Source organism: Boleophthalmus pectinirostris, unplaced genomic scaffold (assembly GCF_026225935.1).
Source record: "Boleophthalmus pectinirostris isolate CB_2022bp ecotype Guang Dong unplaced genomic scaffold, ASM2622593v1 HiC_scaffold_15, whole genome shotgun sequence".
Lineage (NCBI taxonomy): Eukaryota > Metazoa > Chordata > Actinopteri > Gobiiformes > Gobiidae > Boleophthalmus > Boleophthalmus pectinirostris.
The window spans coordinates 9,413,617-9,431,843 of NW_026571070.1; the positions used below are offsets into that span (position 1 = coordinate 9,413,617).

The following is an 18,227-nucleotide window of genomic DNA, read 5'->3' on the forward strand; positions in this document are numbered from 1 at the left end:
TCCCATTTTAGATCCGTTTTAGTCCCGTTTTAGACGCTTTTTAGACCCGTTTTAGTCCTGGTTCAGTCCTGGTTCAGTCCTGGTTCAGTCCTGGTTCAGTCCATATGCGGCACAAAATTCCAGCATCACAGTTTAAATGAATCATGAAAAAAAAATGGATAATGGCCATAATTTCCCATTTTCGTGACTTAAACACAAAAAAATTATCAATCAGACAAATAATCAAGAAAATTGTTGTTTTTTTGTTTTATTTTGAAAAACCAATGAACAAATGATACACAAATTGTTCATGTTCCTGTTTAGGCATTTTATTTTCAACAAAAAGGCGAGAGTGATTGAAAAATGTGGTTTGTGCTTCTAGTTTGTGACCGTAATATTATTTATGTTTTATTTGTTTAACAGCACAGATCAGCTCACCCATTTTACTTCCAGCCAAGTCAGTTCTTTACTCAGACAGAGCAGAGCCTACAGAAAGTCGTTAACGTCAGTCGCAAAGTACCTTTTATAACTTTAGGTATCAGTGATTCACTTTTTCATTGTCTGGGAAAAAGTGACTCCCTCGTACATACGTAGGAAATATGAAACAAGATCTGAACAATGACTTGGCAAAACAGAAAGGATGTATGATTCATTTAATTTGAATCGCAATACAAGATGGAGGAAGAAATGTGACTATTTTTATGTTAAATTACAGTTATTAAAAGTGTGTTGGTTCAGGAAATACATATTGAAAGCGATTTTATTTGATTTTAATAAGACAAAATACAGCTATGGGGACAAAACATGTACACAAGTAGTAGAAAATAAGTAGTGGTTGTTAGTCATAGTTGTAGTAATTTGATTTAATAATAAAAAAAATGCAACAATTCAAAATACAGAACCGAAATGGAGCAGACAGAAGAGCTGCTGACATGACAAAAATGTAATTAATAACATTTCTAAATCTGTTTTTTATCCACTTTTTATTTCGTCTTATTAAAGTCAAATAAAATGGCTTTCGGTATTTTTCTCCTGAGGCAGTTTCTTTTAATAATTCAGTTAATTCTACATCCTTTCGATTATGCCAAGTCATTGTCGGGATCTCGTTTCATATCTCCACCATCGGGGCGTAGTCGCTGAAAAACTGAATCTCTCAAACCTCAACTTGGATTACTGTGTTATTAGTGGTGCCAAACCTGCACTTTGCGAAGTTCAGTTCTCGTCCAGATTTTCAGTGCTGAATAAGATTGTGACAGTGTATAAGGTTTTAGCTTTATTTTTTTTGTAATTTAAGGATTGTTCATAATTATTGACACCGTGATACAAAATACAGTGAGAGATTCTTCTAGTTTTTGACCAGGCTTATGTAATCAAAATGTCCTATATTACGCAAAATTAACTCTTGTGAACTTTAAGTCGTTCTCATCAAAAACAGACCTGGAGTTGTGTTTTGTTTCATTCACACAAGTGTCTGTCTACATCTCCAAAGCTCAAAATGCTCTGTACCACCTTGTGATGTCATGAAGCTGTTGTTTTGAAGTTAACAGCCCCATTTTTACCTTTTGTTCAGTAGAGATTCGTAATTTCAGGGCTGAAATTATCCAAATGATTCTAGTGAAGGTGTGTGGAGTTTAAAAACACAGTGGAGCCCTTCCTGTATCACCACATGACATCACAAGGTGGAACAGAGGGTTTTCTGTTTGACAAAAAACTCAGGATTTGCGTTAAACATGTGTGAATGAAACAAAACGCAACTCCAGGTCTATTTTTGAGGAGTAAACAACATTATAACAGATTTGAAAATTGCATAGTATGGGACTTTTTAAATAGTTAAGATAATACGATATTAAAGAGTCAGAAAAAAAACAACACATTTACATTTGCATTCACTGGCAGAACTGAAAACTTAATGAATCTTAAAAAATAGTCCACAGACATCTCATCGTCACCCCAGTTACAGAGCTTTTGACAGGTTGGACTACTCTACTTTTTTATTTAAGATTTGACAGATTCACTGATTTAACTGATTAAGCTTTGCCCCAGTTTGGCCTTTTTTTTTCAGGTTTAATTTTTTTCTTTCTGGTTGGAAATGGTGCCAAATAAAAAAATTTACAAAACACCTTTATTTTGTTGAAATACACTACCGGTCAAAAGTTTTAGAACATCACACTTTTTCCAGGTTTTTACTGTTTACTGTTGACTAAAACGAATTCTAAACTTTTGATTCATGAAAGTGTCCACCGTTGGCAGATATAACAGCTGCACTGAAAAAAAAAAACAATATCTAGGTAAGTTAAAGTGATTTGAATTGAGAAGTTTTGATTTTATTTGACTTGATTTAACTTGACAAGTAAAATTATTTACCAATGGAATAAGTGTGTTTTTCTTAATTCAAGCAACATTCGATTTAGTTTCTTATTATAAGTACAAAAAAGTTGTTGTTTTTTCTTTTTTTTTTTTAATGTAGCAAGATGCATTTTCATATTTTTTAAGTACAAAAAGTCTTATTCCACTGGCAGATGATTTTACTTGTCAAAGTGAAATTTACTCAAATCATGATAAAACTTTCTTAATTCAAGTCATTTTAACTTGGCTCGTGGCTTGTTCTTTTTACAACAGAAATCAAATATTCTTCAGAAAGTTCTTCCCAAATCTGTTGCAGAAGTTTCCATAAATGCGTGACACTTGTAGGTTGCTTGGCTTTCACTCTTCTGTCCAGTTCATCCCAAACCAGCTCGATGGGGTTTAAATCTGGAGACTGTGCTGGACACTCCATGTTTTCAAACACCGTCTTGTTCTTTTTTCCTGAGGTAGTTTTGGCAGAGCTTGGACTTGTGTTTTGTTCGTTTTTCTGTCTTCTCAATATTTACCTTTGTACCATTTCAAGCTCTTCATTGAACTTGCACGACTTGAATTGCAATAAAAAACTGGAAAAATTAGGGTGTTCTAAAAGTTTTGACCGATAGTGTAATGTTTAAAGTAACAGGAAAAAATACTTGATAATTTTTTTGGATAGAACTCTTCCTACCATAATGTAATCAAAGTGTGACTCTCTGAAATAGAAATTCTCAAAAAAAATTTCAACTTTTCTTGCACAAATTCCTTCTTAATCAGTCTAGAACTATCTTTAATATTTACAGCACGTATTATCCCGCCAGATTAAGTCAAAATTAGAGAATGACCAAAAGTGTAAATGGTGAGTTGTATTGTTTTCGTTGCAGGACGGAGAGGACCTGATGGACGAGTGTGTGCTCAAGTTCTACACGCAGCAGTGGGAGGACTACCGCTTCTCCAGTAAAGTCCTGAACGGGATCTGCGCCTACCTCAACCGCCACTGGGTCCGACGGGAGTGTGACGAGGGCCGCAAGGGCATCTACGAAATCTACTCGGTAACTCAGAGGATAATTATTACACTTTTAAAGGTCCTGTATTGCGCAAAATGGACTCTTGTGAGTTTTAAAGGTGCACTCTTCTGCTTGTTTCTATCTAGATGTCATTGCTCTGCCTGGAATGTTCCACAGTGTGACATTAAACGGCTCTACCTTACATTTATGCAATTATAGGTGGTTTTATAGCTCAAAAATACCTTTAAAAAACAATTTCTAACTGCTAGTTGTTGTCTCTCCTGTTTCTCTATGAAACATTCCAGACAAAGCAACAACATCTCCACCAGAAATGTTACACAATGCACCTTTAAACCATGTTTTTAATGTTTATACCTCATCACAAACAAACCTGGAGTTGTGTGTTTGAAACAAAACACATTTCCAGGTTTGTTTGTGATGAGGAAACAACATTATAACATAAATCTGAAAATGGCGTAATATAGGCCTTTTAGTTCTTTCCCCCATGAAGACGACATTTGACAACCCCCTCCTTGTTTCCTTAATGACGTGTTTTGACACCTCCGCTAGATCACTAAAGACGTGATTTGACGACCATTAGAAACGGTCCCTGTTTTTCACATGTAAACAGAGGCTGCGATAGGTGGGGGCCAATACAACCCAAACTAGGCTGACCAATAGGATTCAAGGATATGTTTTCAGCAAAAAAAAACAGCGATGGCGACGGAATTACAGAGAGTGAAACTTACGAAGGTGAGAATGCCGGTGATGCGTCTGTATGGAGTCCTGCGATATCCGAACAAACTATCCGGGACTTTATACTCGATTATGAACCAAAATTGCCCCGAAATCTGGATGTTGCTCAGGCTAGTCCTTTGAAATATTTCAGTCTTTTTTTCCAAGATGCGATGTATAACAGAATTGCCACAGAAACGCTTTTGCGGAGCTCTGCACATGAGAAAGTAGCCAAGATGACAAATACTGGACACCCACTAACAGGGAGGAGTTTTCTTATGATATTATTATATTATAATAAGCTACATGAGTTAAATAAGTTAAATGAGTTGAATAAATTAAATGGAAAAAAACGAATTAGGTGCACACAGGTGTACAACAGGTAAAAACAGGTGCACACTTGGCTATACTGTATCTGGTGATGTGAAACCTGTTTAAATACTTTGACAAATATATTTTTTTATTTTTTTAATGAATATAGTACTCAGAACATACATATATGCAATTATGCTCTATGGGTAGCCCTAGGAATATATGTATGGGTTGTTCCTAGTCGGCGTCCAAGGGGGAAAGAGTTAAACCTATCCACAAGTTTAAGAATGATTCAAAATAGGACCGATGTCACAGTGATGGGAAAGTCTGGGAAAAGTCTGTTGCGTGCGTTTAAGCTTCCTGTTACATAACGGAAACCGAAACCCATGAATCAGGAAGATTGAAATTGTTATTGTCAGTGGGAAATTGGTCAATACTGTACTTTTAACTGGTAACTCCCTTTATTTTTACTGTCATTAGTTTGAGTAATAATTTAAATTCATTTTTATGACAGAAAAATGTTCGATTTGCTGTATTTAGTATGGGCACAGTGGTAAGAGGTGATAAGAATGACTACAATAATGCAGAAATTCAAGGTTTTTTCCCAGTATTCTGTACAGATATGACTGCTGTTAACTTTTGGAGAAGTTATTAATATATTTATAGTTTAAAACAATAAAAAAAATATTAAAAAGACAAAATTAATTGCTCAGTGGGTTGGAGAAAGTCTACAACATCAGCTGAAAGTGCCTACGACAGGTTACACTTCGCATTTTACTAAAACACAGTTAAGATCATTATATCTACTAACATTTTTTTTTTAAATTCAGCAGTTTGGTCATTTTATAAGATTCACATTTTTAGATTAAATTGTGTCAAACGTTTAGCCAGAATTCTTCCCACTGTGATGTGAACTTAATGTAATTTTCAACATATTTTTTTACTTTTCTTCGTAAATTGCATCTTGTTTGGTGTAAAACTATAATTTACATTTACAACAGATATTATGGAACCAATTTAAGTAAAGAAATTAGGGAATTGTCAAAACCTGTCATATTCACTTTTTAAAATTAAATACTGTAATAATACTGATTAATGTCATACCATGAAATTTGAATAAGCTGTATATTATAAAATGTTAAATTGGACACATTTAGAGCTTTAAAATCACATTAAATGCTCCAGTTCTTTGTTTTTGTTTCACTCACTTTCCTTCTGTCTCCAGCTCGCACTCGTCACTTGGAGGGAGTGTTTGTTCCGACCTCTTAATAAACAGGTGAGTTTGGAGTGTTATTATCAAACCGCCCGCAATATAAACGACTCTTTAACTGAATACATGTTTCATTTCAGGTAACAAATGCAGTTCTGAAGTTGATCGAACGGGAGAGAAACGGGGAAACTATCAACACGCGGCTCATCAGCGGAGTCGTCCAGTCCTACGGTGAGAAATTATAAAGGAAAAGAAAAATCACAGTTAAATAAGATCCGTCTGTACTGATCTGACAGTCGAGAAATACATACAAGTACAGCAGAATCTAGAGTGTATCTGTTAATATTGAACTGTCTTTACGGTTAGCTGCGCAGTTCTGTTAGATGTTCAGCCCACAGCCAATGACAATTCACCATAAATCTAAAAACACGATACAAAACGATATGCTACAACTTCACAAATCTGATACAATGTGCAGTAGTTTTATTCCCAAAATGCAGGCTGATTGTGTTGTGATGGCGCTCTGAACGAGGACTCAAAGAGCATCAGAAACAAAAATTTAACTTCGAAAATGTTAATATGCTGTTTTTTGGCAAATGCAGCATTTTCAAAACAATAAAATGTAACATGAGGGTCTAAATATGTCATCTGTTTGCAATTGGTACCACATAAAAGTGCAATATCCTCTCTTTAATCTTTGTAAATTAAAAGTTCAGCTTTAAAACAAACCTATTATGTAAAATTGACGTTTCAGAACTTTTATTGGTTATTGGTGTTTCCCTTCTCATTTATCCACTTGTAAGTTGTATTTGGAGTGATTCATGCGCAGTTTGAACAATCTTTTATCATTTATTTTCAAGACACTGTATTCAGATTCAGTTTCAGATTCAGAAAACTTTATTGATCCCATAGGGCAATTCATTAGCAGCATCTCAGAGCAGTTCTCACTTCTGACACACACAAACACACACAGTGGGTCAGTCCATTACAGTCCACAAGTGGAACTCATTGACGATCTACAAATTACAGTGCACCATATTCAGAAAACTGTACCCGTAGAATTTAGCAATTTAATAGCAGAGGACACAGAAGAATTAGAGAACCGGTTAGTCTTTCGTACCAGAGTGTAAAACCGACGCCCTGAAGGCAGCAGGATAAAATGAGGAGCCAGAGGATGGAGGGGCCGAGCCAGGAGACACTTGGCTTTGCTTAACACTTGCTCCTCCCGCAAAGAGTGCAGCTCTGTTTGCGATCAACCCAGAATATATGCCCCCTGCTCTGAATTTACAGTATTTTACAGATGATTAGGCGCTCTGGATTATAAGACGCACTGTCATTGAATGGTCTATTTTAGAACTTTTTTCACAAATAAACCACACTGGACTTTAAACGAAACACAACAGTTGGATGGGTCAGTGGGACTTTGTTTGTGGCGTTCACGGTGACTCTGGGCTTTGTTCAATTGTGGCGCGTAGGGAGGGTGCTGTCTGGGACCGCTGGATCGGTCGCGATGACTCAATTGGTCAGTTGTGACTCAGATTGGCACATAGGACTCGCTTTTTCGGTTCGTTCCTCCGTTCCGTTCCTTGTCGGCGTGGAGTGATGAGTGTGGCTGCGGGTGTTTTTCGCTGCGCGGTCGCTGTCTGCTCCGTGCCTGTTTGCGGGTGATGCGGCTTTATAGTTTACTGAAGTCGTGCTGGGACACTAGCGTGGATTCGTGTATAGGGCGCTCTGGATTGCGTTTTTTGATGCGGTTAGAGGCTTAAGAACGGCGGCTAATCGCCCAGAAAATACAGTACTTGTTTTTCAGTTTTATTTTCTTAATCAGTGATACACGTAGGTAGGATTCTTCAGGGTCGTGTAGTGTTTTTGGTGCAAATGAAAAACAAATCTGTTGCTCGCCAGTGTGATCTTCTGCAACTAACCAGACATCAGCTCCCATTTGGCACTGAATTTTCCCAACACTGAAGTCAGCAGCCATTGTTATAGATGAATATTGCGATTTTAAAATGTGTAAACTATAACATAATGATCCGTGGGTGTCGTAGATTATAAGTATACAGCAGACACGTGCGCAGTCGTTCTTCTTACACTAATACCTGCTCTGTGTGTGTGTGTGTTTCAGTTGAGTTGGGTCTGAACGAGGAGGATGCCTTCGCCAAAGGGCCCACGCTGTCTGTTTACAAAGAGTACTTCGAGTGCCAGTTCCTCACAGACACAGAGCGCTTCTACACCCGGGAGAGCACAGAGTTCCTCCAGCAAAACCCCGTCACAGAATACATGAAGAAGGTCAGTACCACGCTCCACTGTGGGGACGCAATAGTGTCCAGGCCTCACGACTACAAGGTCCCTGGTTCAATTCCTAGGCCAGTTTCTGTGCATGAGCCACTTTTCCCAGTTGATTATATTGTATTTATGTATGTACAGTTTTAGAACACCACACTTTTTCCATTTTTTTATTGTTTACTGTTGACTAAAACATATTCTAAACTTTTCATTGATGGAAGTGTCCACCTTTGGCAGATATAACAGCTGAACACACTCGTGGCTCATTCTTTTTACAACAGAAATCAAAAATTCTTCAGAAATTTCTTCCCAAGTCTGTTGCCGAAGTTCCCATAAATGTGTGGCACTTGAAGGTTGCTTCACTCTTCTGTCAGGTTCATCCCAAACCAGCTCGATGGGGTTTAAATCTGGAGACTGTGCTGGACACTTCATGTTTTCATGCTTTACCATCTTGTTTTTGTTTTTTTTCTGAGGTATTTTTGGCAGAGCTAACCTCTGGCTGTTCAGTTCTTACCTTTGTACCATTTCAAGCTCTTTGTTGGACTTGAATTGCAATAAATAACTGGAAAAATTAGGGTATGTATGTATGTAAATACAACAAAAATCTGCTTTATTAAACATTATCAGCCTCTAGAATGTAATCTGAAACTATCTTGACAGTGATTTAAGTGTGATTTAAAGCATCCCTACAATAGCATTACATTGTATATGGAATGATAATTGCAAAAAAAGTTATATTTAACCTTATAGAAAATTAAGTTAAAGTAAGTTAACCACATTTTGAATTGAGGAACTGACTAATATATTGCATTGGGAGAAGATTCTGTATAATTTGGAGGATAAAAGGGACAGGTTTGTCAAGATTTCCCTGATCACTTATCAAAATATAATAATGGCAGTTTTTTTCTCAGTACTATTAATATTTTTAGATTTCACTGCATCGTTATGTAGTTTTTTTGTCCTTATACACGTTTTATTATTATGAAATTTAATAACATTCCGACCTCTGTGTATCGACTAAAATGTCTCATCATAAGTGATCCTTTCTTTCTCGTTAGTCTTGGAAAAATCACATCTAGGAAAACATTTAGTTCAGTCAAAAACATATCTTCCTGTACATGTGCTGTTGGAGCTAATCAATAAATCATAAACTATGTAATAAAATAACTATGGATGTAACTATATCCAAATTTCTCGATACAATACGATTTTTATTGCGATATTTCGCGGAGGCTAAGCAAACTGTGAATATGTGACTTATTTCTTTTAATCACTTTTAAGCACTTTTTTAAGATTTAAAAGTGCTTAGAAGAGTTATTTCTTCATGTAATTGGCAGTGAGACTGAGCAAAGGATCATGGTCTATGTAGTTCCCTCAGTTTTTTCACTATATTGCTGCACTATAACTTGTGAGACTTGTAATTCAATCACGATATTGTGGTTATTGTTACATCCCTAAAAATAAACGGTCTTCCTCCATGAATATATTAAAGTTTGTGTGTCTCGTCTCTCTTTTTTTAGGCGGAGGCTCGCCTGTTGGAGGAGCAGCGGCGCGTTCAGGTTTATCTCCACGAGTCGACTCAGGACGAACTCGCCCGAAAGTGTGAGCAGGTCCTGATCGAGAAGCACCTGGAGATCTTCCACACGGAGTTTCAGAACCTGCTCGACGCCGACAAGAACGAAGGTACAACGAAAATGTGTCTGCCTTGGTGTTATATTAATAGGAAATGTGAAACGCGAATTCTAAATGGTAAATTGTTTCTCGTTCAGATTTGGGCCGCATGTATAACCTGGTCTCGCGGATCACGGACGGTTTGGGTGAACTGAAGAAACTCCTGGAGAGTCACATCCACAACCAGGGCCTGGCTGCTATCGAGAAATGTGGAGAAGCTGCTCTAAACGTACGACTTCACTCACGAAAATATAATAAGATCTGGAAGAAATCTCTCAAACCTAAATTATAGGCATTTTAAGGATTTTAAAAAAGTGAAAAGTTTAGATGTTTTCATGGTTCCATTCATTGCATGTATCAAACTTTGGTCATTAAGTGCCTATTTTAGCTACAACAGGAGAAGTAAATTAAGGGTAAACTTACAAATGTTTTTCAATATAAAACCAAAAATAAGAAAATGAAAAAACAACTATTTTCTTCATTATTTGTCTCCAAAACCAAAATGAAAAAACAGATAATGATTAATTTTTTCACTTTTCAGTTTTGTGTTTAAATAAATAATGGAAAAAATGGATAACGGATGTTTCCCATTTCCGTGAGTTCCGTGATTGCGATGCCGGACTTTCTTTTAACCCTAACCCTAAACCAGGTCCGGGACTGAGACCGGGACTGAGACCGGGACTGAGACCGGGACTGAGACCGGGACTGAGACCGGGACTGAGACCGGGACTGAGACCGGGACTGAGACCGGGACTGAGACCGGGACTGAGACCGGGACTGAGACAAGACCGTGATCGGGACTGAGACAAGACCGTGATCGGGACTGAGACCCGGATCAGACTAAAACTGAGACCAGCTGGAGACTGGGACCGAGACCGTGACTCAGACCAGAACCAGACCAGGACTGAAAACAGTTTAGTCCTGGTTTAGTCAGTTATCCATTTTTTCCATTATTCATTTAAACACAAAATTGAAAACTGAAAAAATGCATACTTTTCTGTTTTTTCATTTTGGTTTTGGAGACAAATAATGAAGAAAATATATATATATATTTTTTTTTTTCTTATTTTTGTTTTATATTGAAAAATGAATGAACGAATGATATACAGATCTTTTCTTCTCAGGACCCCAAAGTTTACGTTCAGACCACGCTGGACGTTCATAAGAAATACAACGCTCTGGTGATGTCGGCCTTTAACAACGACGCAGGCTTCGTGGCTGCGCTAGACAAGGTCAGTACTGTCAGAAACCAGAAAACTTACCTGGTATAAACTTTCCTCAAATTAAACCGATCCCGTGTCATTACTTGAACGTCTGTCCTTGTCTTCAGGCCTGCGGTCGGTTCATCAACAACAACGCGGTGACTCGGATGGCGCAGTCATCCAGTAAATCCCCGGAGCTTTTGGCGCGATACTGCGACTCCCTGCTGAAGAAGAGCTCCAAGAACCCAGAGGAGGCCGAGCTGGAAGACACGCTCAACCAAGTGGTGAGGAGGAGCTGCAGAACACATTATAGTTTAAATGTTTTATATAAAGTCACATTTAAGCATTTTTATTCATCATTTCAATATTCAAAACGATTTCAATAACAACACCATTAGTTGCTTTAGAACGATAGAATTTGACTTTGGTTTATAAATTTTTTGTCAAATTTGGCAGATTTTAGTCCAGGTGTGTCCAAACTTTTTTCAAGGGCCACATATCTAAAAAGACGAAGCCGATCAAGGGCCGTAGCCTGATGCTTATTACAGTGAATAAATGAAATTTGTCCATGTTTAACACATTAGAATGAGCCATCAGTCTTTTATTCATGCTAAGACTGTTAAAATCACACACTAAATATTAAATATTGGCTCTATCAAGGTAGATTTTCAAAAAACTTGCAATAAAAAGTAAATTTTTCATTAATGCAAGGTCATTTGGGCCAATTCTCCTGGAAACCAAGAAAAAATTCTCTGAACCATAGTTTGGACATGCCTGCTCTAGTCCTTCAGTCAACTACCAACTATATATAACAACAGAAAGCAATGAATAATGAATAATCATAGTTTTGAAACCACTGTCCCATCTGATTAAAATTCAGAAAAAAAACAATTTATTTTTCAGATTTTTCAGAATATAATATTGTAGATTTGTTTAATAATGCAGGCGTCGTATATATGGAGTCTATGTTAAGTTATTAGCGATTTAAAGTCATATTTTTTTGTTTTCATAAATGAGTCAAATTTGATTTGTTTGAGTGAGTTGAGTTGTTTCCCCCCTCCTTATGTTCTGTTTGTGTAGCCATTTTTTTCACCTGTTTTGTGTCTCGTGTTTCGCAGATGGTTGTGTTCAAATACATTGAGGACAAAGACGTTTTCCAGAAGTTTTACGCAAAGATGTTGGCGAAGCGTCTGGTGCATCAGAACAGCGCGAGCGACGACGCGGAGGCCAGCATGATCTCCAAACTCAAGGTCAGTCCTCCACATCACTCACAGCGGGTTTATATTTGTATCTACTGACCATGTGACTGTGTCTCATTTGACAAACTGCAAATATTAACATCGCTGTAGCTGATTTTGACTCTTAAACATGTGAAAAACAGAACTAGTTCTCTGTAAAAGGATGCAGCCGTCTAAATTTAAGCCTTACTTTTCAGTGTCCTAATCCAAGCATTCCATTAGCATCCTGATTTTAGTTAATAAGTACTTTTTCCAACTTCCAAACGCCAGAGCGGAGTTTTATCAGTAAATCTAAGAACAACTTGGGTGCTGCTTCCTCATTCATTCTGCTTTACCAAATCCTGGCTTTATTGCTTCCATTCACTAACCTGGTTCACACGAGATTCTTATGTGTAGCCCTCACTTCAGAGTTCTGCACATCAGACTGGGACAGCTCTCGCTCAAATCGATCAGGAGGTTCAAACAAATACTCATTTTACGGCTTGTTCTGCTGTGTTGTTTCCTTCTACCAAACTTTTGTTACATATTCCTGTCCACAAATGCAGAAAGCGCTTTCCTCTGTAAATTTTACTCGAAAAAAATAGTCTGTATATCTGCTAAAATAGTCTGTTGGCATCGCCGTGTTTATTCGTTTGGACACTTGAGTTTTGGCGTCCGCCCAAACTTCGTTGGTGCTCTGTGATTGGTTGGCCTTATCACACCTGCGGCAACATGCTAAAATGGATTCTTGTGAGTCTGTGAACTCTCAAATATCATAAGAATTAATTTCTCCTCAGTACCTAGAAATATTTTTAGATTGGGGTGCATCTTTATGTAGTTTTTCTGCCCTTATACAATAACATTCCAACCTCTGGATCGACTAAAATGTCTCATCATAAGTGATCCTTTCTTTCTCGTTAATCTGGGAAAAATCACATCTATGAAAAGATTTGTTTCAGTCAAAAACATATCTTCCTGTACATGTGCTCTTGGAGCTAATCAATAAATCATAAACTAGATAATAAAATAAATGTGGGTGTAACAATATCCAAATTTCTCAATACGGTACAATTTTTATTGTGATATTTTGCGGAGGCTGACCAAACTGTGAATATGTGACTTTTTTCCTTTAAAATGCTTTGACAAGACTTTGGTTCTGTCATAATCCAAAGAATTAAGATTTAAAAGTGCGTAGAACAGTTATTTCTTCATGTTATCGGCACTGAAACTGAGCAAAGGATCATGGTCTATGTAGTTTTTTGAGTTTTTGTCGCTGTACTGTTGTACTTGTGAGACTTGAAAATCTTCATTTGCTTGATATATTTTTGTTTGTGATTTTGCAGCAAGCCTGTGGTTTCGAGTACACGTCCAAACTGCAGCGGATGTTCCAGGACATCGGCGTCAGCAAAGACCTCAACGAACAGTTTAAGAAGCACCTGACCAACTCCGAGCCTCTGGACTGTGAGTGCGACCCGGTCTCCTCATCGTCTCGTCTCAAGTCTGTGATCTCAGCCTGTGATCTAAGTCTTTCATCTAAGTCTCTGATTACAACTGTGCGAAAAGAGCAGGTTGCGCCGTGGCGAGCTCTGAGGTGTTTGAGGAGGGAGAGGTGTTATTCCGAAACACCAAAAGTACAGATGTTGTCATTTTCTGCACAATCAAACGGATGAATGAAATGCGGCGTAATGAGTGGCTTCTCTTTGTGGGTGTGTGCAAAACTTACCCACAATCAAATTAAAATGGTGATCCAGGTCTACGTTAGTTACTCTTGACTCAGTTTTGCTGCTGAATATTGGGTCAAATCCAGAAAAACTAATTCTCTACTGGGACAAAGCAAGTCTGTAAATGTAAATAGGCTTGTAAAAATGTTTTTGAACCGTGTTTGTGATATTTATTTTACTTTCTACCATGACAAATCTTTAGTGTTAGTGCTCTTAAAACACTAGTAGAGGCAAATTTTAAGTGTTTTCTTTGTCTTCCTTTAGTGGACTTCAGTATCCAGGTCTTGAGCTCTGGGTCCTGGCCGTTCCAGCAGTCGTGCACTTTCGCTTTGCCCTCAGAGGTGAGTCTATTTACCTTTTTCTAATATTATTTTTTTAGTCCTGACCATAGACTCTGTATATAGATTAAACTGTATAGAAAATTAACTTTTTATTGAAACTAGGGATGGGCATTCGATGAAATTTTCTTAATCGATCCTCGAGAGAATCAACGATCGATTATCGATTCATCATTAACGTTTTTATATTAAAATGATCATCATTATTATTACTAGCTGCACTCCTAATCTGCATAAATAAATTCAACTTTACGACAAATAAACCGTAACGACTCTAGAGCCACATCAGCCCGTTTATTATAATGTGTTTAATTCAGTTTTGCGCAACTCTCACAGAAACGAAACTTAAAACCTCATCGCTAATTTGCATAAACTCAGCGAAGATAAAAAACTACAGCTCTTGTGCGTTGATGCGGTCAATTTCTGTCGGATTAAAAGACACGACTCAGTGGAATACAGGTTAGTGTGACCATATTTGCGTTTGTCAAAACCAGGACACCGTACAGGGGGTGGGAGGTGGAGCCTTGTCATTGACATTGCGCGACTCTCACCTGGTAAAGCTTTTTCCCACTGGACACCGAAACATATGTACTGCTTTGTTCACTGTGCATATGGCCTCACACTTGTCCCGACCGGAACGGAAAGTGTGGAATTTCTTGTACAAGTCATCTTTAAATACGCATATGCACTTCGGTACGTTGCAGACTGACCGACTGTTTGTGTTTGCTCGCTCCTTCTGAGTGCAGAGAGACACATGTACACACCTGTTTGGTCACGCTACGCACAGCAACCTACACTCGGTTTGTCGATAAAAATATACGTAATCGATGAAATTCTTAATGATCAATTATCGATTAATCGACTAATGATGCCCATCCCTAATTGAAACTGTTGTCATTTTCACCTTAAAATGTTCATATAACCCGCTCCACGTGATCCTGGTGTTTTTATTTCACTATTTTTGTTCAAACAAGTTATCAACATAGCAGATAAAATCAGACAAATCAGGCGCTTTCTTTCCCCAAGGCCCCGCTACCATTCACAACATGTTTGATTGACAGCTCCCTGCTAAACCAGTGATGAGGGCTGCTACCTTCAACAGCCTCGCTCTGTATTGACTGTTTGGTTGCTAAGATACACACGACCAGAATTTTAAATATGGAACTCGGGTCTCCAGATTCGCTCCCATCGCAGCTATCGATGAACTTCATTTGACTGGAGCCGAAGCTGTGGGCGACGTCACACTCCTTTAGTCCACTTCTTTATATCGTCTATGCTCAGGATTATTGAGTAACCAAAATAATTCTTGACATCCCTGGTATATTTATAAAAATCAGACATCTTTATTTACTTTTTTTTTTATAGTATTGCTGTTCTAAAAGAGCTTTGCGCATGTATAAAAATACAGAAGAAGTGAGAGCTTCAGGGGTCTAGTGTCTTAGTTCAGACTCCAGAACAGCTGCTCCTCAAAGACAAAGCTCAAAAGCAAAATAAACAGTGAAGAAGACCAAGCTTGTAGTGTAAAAACTGACTGAGATAGAGTAAAAAGCCGTCAAAAAAAGTCTGAGGTGCTGTGTTGAACTCATAATAAGGTCAGAGGTGGGGACTGGCAAGTCGTGACTTGAACTCTAGTCAGACTCATGTCACTATTTTTAGGACTTGAGACTTGACTTGATAAAATGGACAAAGCTTTGGGATTTGACTCGGACTTGAGTTCTGTGATTTGAGAAGACTTGAAGCTTTACCTGAAAAAGTACACGCTTTTAGAAAATACTTTTATCTTTTCAGTTGCAGTCAGTTACAGTCAGTTACAGTGCGGTGCTTAATTTTACAGGAACAAACTCAAACATGTCCCTCCCACTTCTCTGTTTGTTACTTTGGTCACTATAATACAGTAAAAAAGGAACTACAAGGAACATGATCCATGAACATGATACATGAAAATAACTGTTATTAAGCAGTTTTAAATCTTAACTCTTTCTATTCTGACTGTAATAATTCACACTAAGATCTTGTCAAGACATTTAAAAAAGAAAAAAATAGCATTTCTATAACTCTTCTATAAATAATCATATATAAATATAACATAATTTTTAAGTAGAATTTAACTTAAAATTCATATAAATTGCAAAAATCTAAGGTTTAAAGACTTGAAACGACTTGAAGCTCAAAGCAGACGACTTGAACTTGGACTTATGGGCCAGTGATTTGAGACTCTACTTGGACTTTCCTGTCTTTGACTTGGGTCTTGACTTGGACTTGAGGTCAATGACTTGAGACTTGCAAAATAACGACTTGGTCCCACCTCTGGATAAGGGTTTTAGTCATTTTTGACAGTTTTTCTGGTCGTCTTCATGGTTTTTGTTTTATGTTTTAGTCTGTAGGGTCCAGACAACAATTCTCAAATCAGTCGTTGCAGTCACAGTGTTCAGTCATATTCTCTCAAACATAAACTGTATTTCTCGTGTGTTTTCCAGTTGGAGCGCAGTTACCAGCGGTTCACGGCGTTCTACGCGAGTCGACACAGCGGCAGGAAGCTCACCTGGCTCTACCACCTGTCCAAAGGAGAACTCGTCACCAACTGCTTCAAAAACAGGTGCGTCTCTCATCACCAACCACCAACCAGTGTTCCCATAGACCGTCCAGACTATAGTAGCACTGTCAATATTTGTGTTTTTAGCGTTTGGTTTGAGTCCTTGCTGATACGATGCAGGAAAAAACAGGCGATATCTAACAAAAACATGTCATTCTTAATCTATAATCTTTCCATTACTAGTAAAAAGAGTCATGTAACAGGCTCCTATTATGCTACTTTCTAATCTAAGTTCTAATGTTTCCTCATCAAAAACATAACAGGAGATGTGTTTTATTTTCATTCACAACTCCAAGGTTTTAGAGCACCCAAATTTTTCCAGTTATTTATTGCAATTCAGGTCGTGCAAGTCCAATGAAGAGCTTGAAATGGCAAGTACTGAACAGACAGAGGTTAAAAAAAAGATTTAAAAAAAATAACAAAACACAAGTCCAAGCTCTGCCAAGGAAAAAAAGAACAAGATGGTAAAGCTTGAAAACATGGAGTGTCCAGTACAGTCTCCAGATTTAAACCCCATCGAGCTGGTTTGGGATGAACTGGACAGAAGAGTGAAGCAACCTACAAGTGCCACACATTTATGGGAACTTCTGCAACAGACTTGGGAAGAACTTTCTGAATAATATTTGATTTCTAATGTGGAAAGTATGAGCCACGAGTGTGCTCACACGGCAAAAAACAAAATCTAGCCAAGTTAAATTGACTTAAATTAAGAGAGTTTTATCATGATTTGAGTAAATGTCACTTGATGAGTAAAATTATCTGCCAATGGAATAAGACTTTTTGTATTTAAAATATGAAATTCATCTTGCTACTCAAAAGAAAAAGAAAAACAACTTTTTTGCACTTAAAATAAGAAACAAAATCGAATGTTGCTTGAATTACGAAAAACACACTTTTTCCATTGGTAGATAATTTTACTTGTCAAGTTGAATCGACTCAGATAAAGTAAAATCTTCTTAATTTAAGTCATTTTTACTTACCTAGATATTGTTTTTTTCACAGCAGCTGTTATATCTGCCAAAGGTGGACACTTTGACAGATCAAAAGTTTAGAAGACATTTTGGTCAACAGTAAACAGTAAAAAAAAAAACTGGAAAAAGTGTGATGTTCTAAAACCTTTGACCTGTAGTGTATGTTTTTGAGGCGGTAACAACATTCTAACATCGCTCACGAGTCAATATTGCATAATTTAGGACGTTTAAATTCTGATTACTATGGGATTTCGATTGAGTACAAATAAATCTGTCAAAAATAATTACTAGATTGACTTATTTTTCAGTGTATGAATGCTACAACAGTATACTTAAGTGCTCAGTTTTGATTTTGGTTCCTTTATTTTGTAGTAGTGGAGAGATTTTTGACATTTTTAAATAATAAAGTAAGCTTTAGAGTAGAATAAATAACTTCTGTGCCTAATTATCGGTAAATACTGGTGGCAGCTCTGGCTTTTTAAAGATTGTGTCTGTTTAAAAATTGGTTTACGGGCATAATCTTGTTTTGCGTTACTGGCATAAGGTATTTTCAGTATTTTAGTTTTTCCCAATGTTTCTCTGTAGCTGTTTATATCGTGCTTCAAAATGTGTTTTCGTGACAGGCCTAATTATAAAAGCCCTCTATAA

The 18,227-nt window shown here is 37.4% G+C and overlaps 1 protein-coding gene across 1 annotated transcript in view; it reads left to right on the top strand.

The window, feature by feature from the left end:
* Positions 1–18,227, top strand: part of LOC110158319 (cullin-1) — a 46,558-nt gene that overhangs the window by 19,876 nt on the left and 8,455 nt on the right. The window contains exons 4-15 of the mRNA XM_020922777.2: positions 3,201–3,368; positions 5,596–5,646; positions 5,721–5,811; positions 7,706–7,869; positions 9,387–9,549; positions 9,636–9,766; positions 10,662–10,769; positions 10,868–11,023; positions 11,858–11,989; positions 13,300–13,417; positions 13,942–14,018; positions 16,493–16,611. Of these exons, the coding sequence (XP_020778436.1) occupies positions 3,201–3,368; positions 5,596–5,646; positions 5,721–5,811; positions 7,706–7,869; positions 9,387–9,549; positions 9,636–9,766; positions 10,662–10,769; positions 10,868–11,023; positions 11,858–11,989; positions 13,300–13,417; positions 13,942–14,018; positions 16,493–16,611 (1,478 nt within the window). The remainder of the gene's footprint in view (positions 1–3,200; positions 3,369–5,595; positions 5,647–5,720; positions 5,812–7,705; positions 7,870–9,386; positions 9,550–9,635; positions 9,767–10,661; positions 10,770–10,867; positions 11,024–11,857; positions 11,990–13,299; positions 13,418–13,941; positions 14,019–16,492; positions 16,612–18,227) is intronic.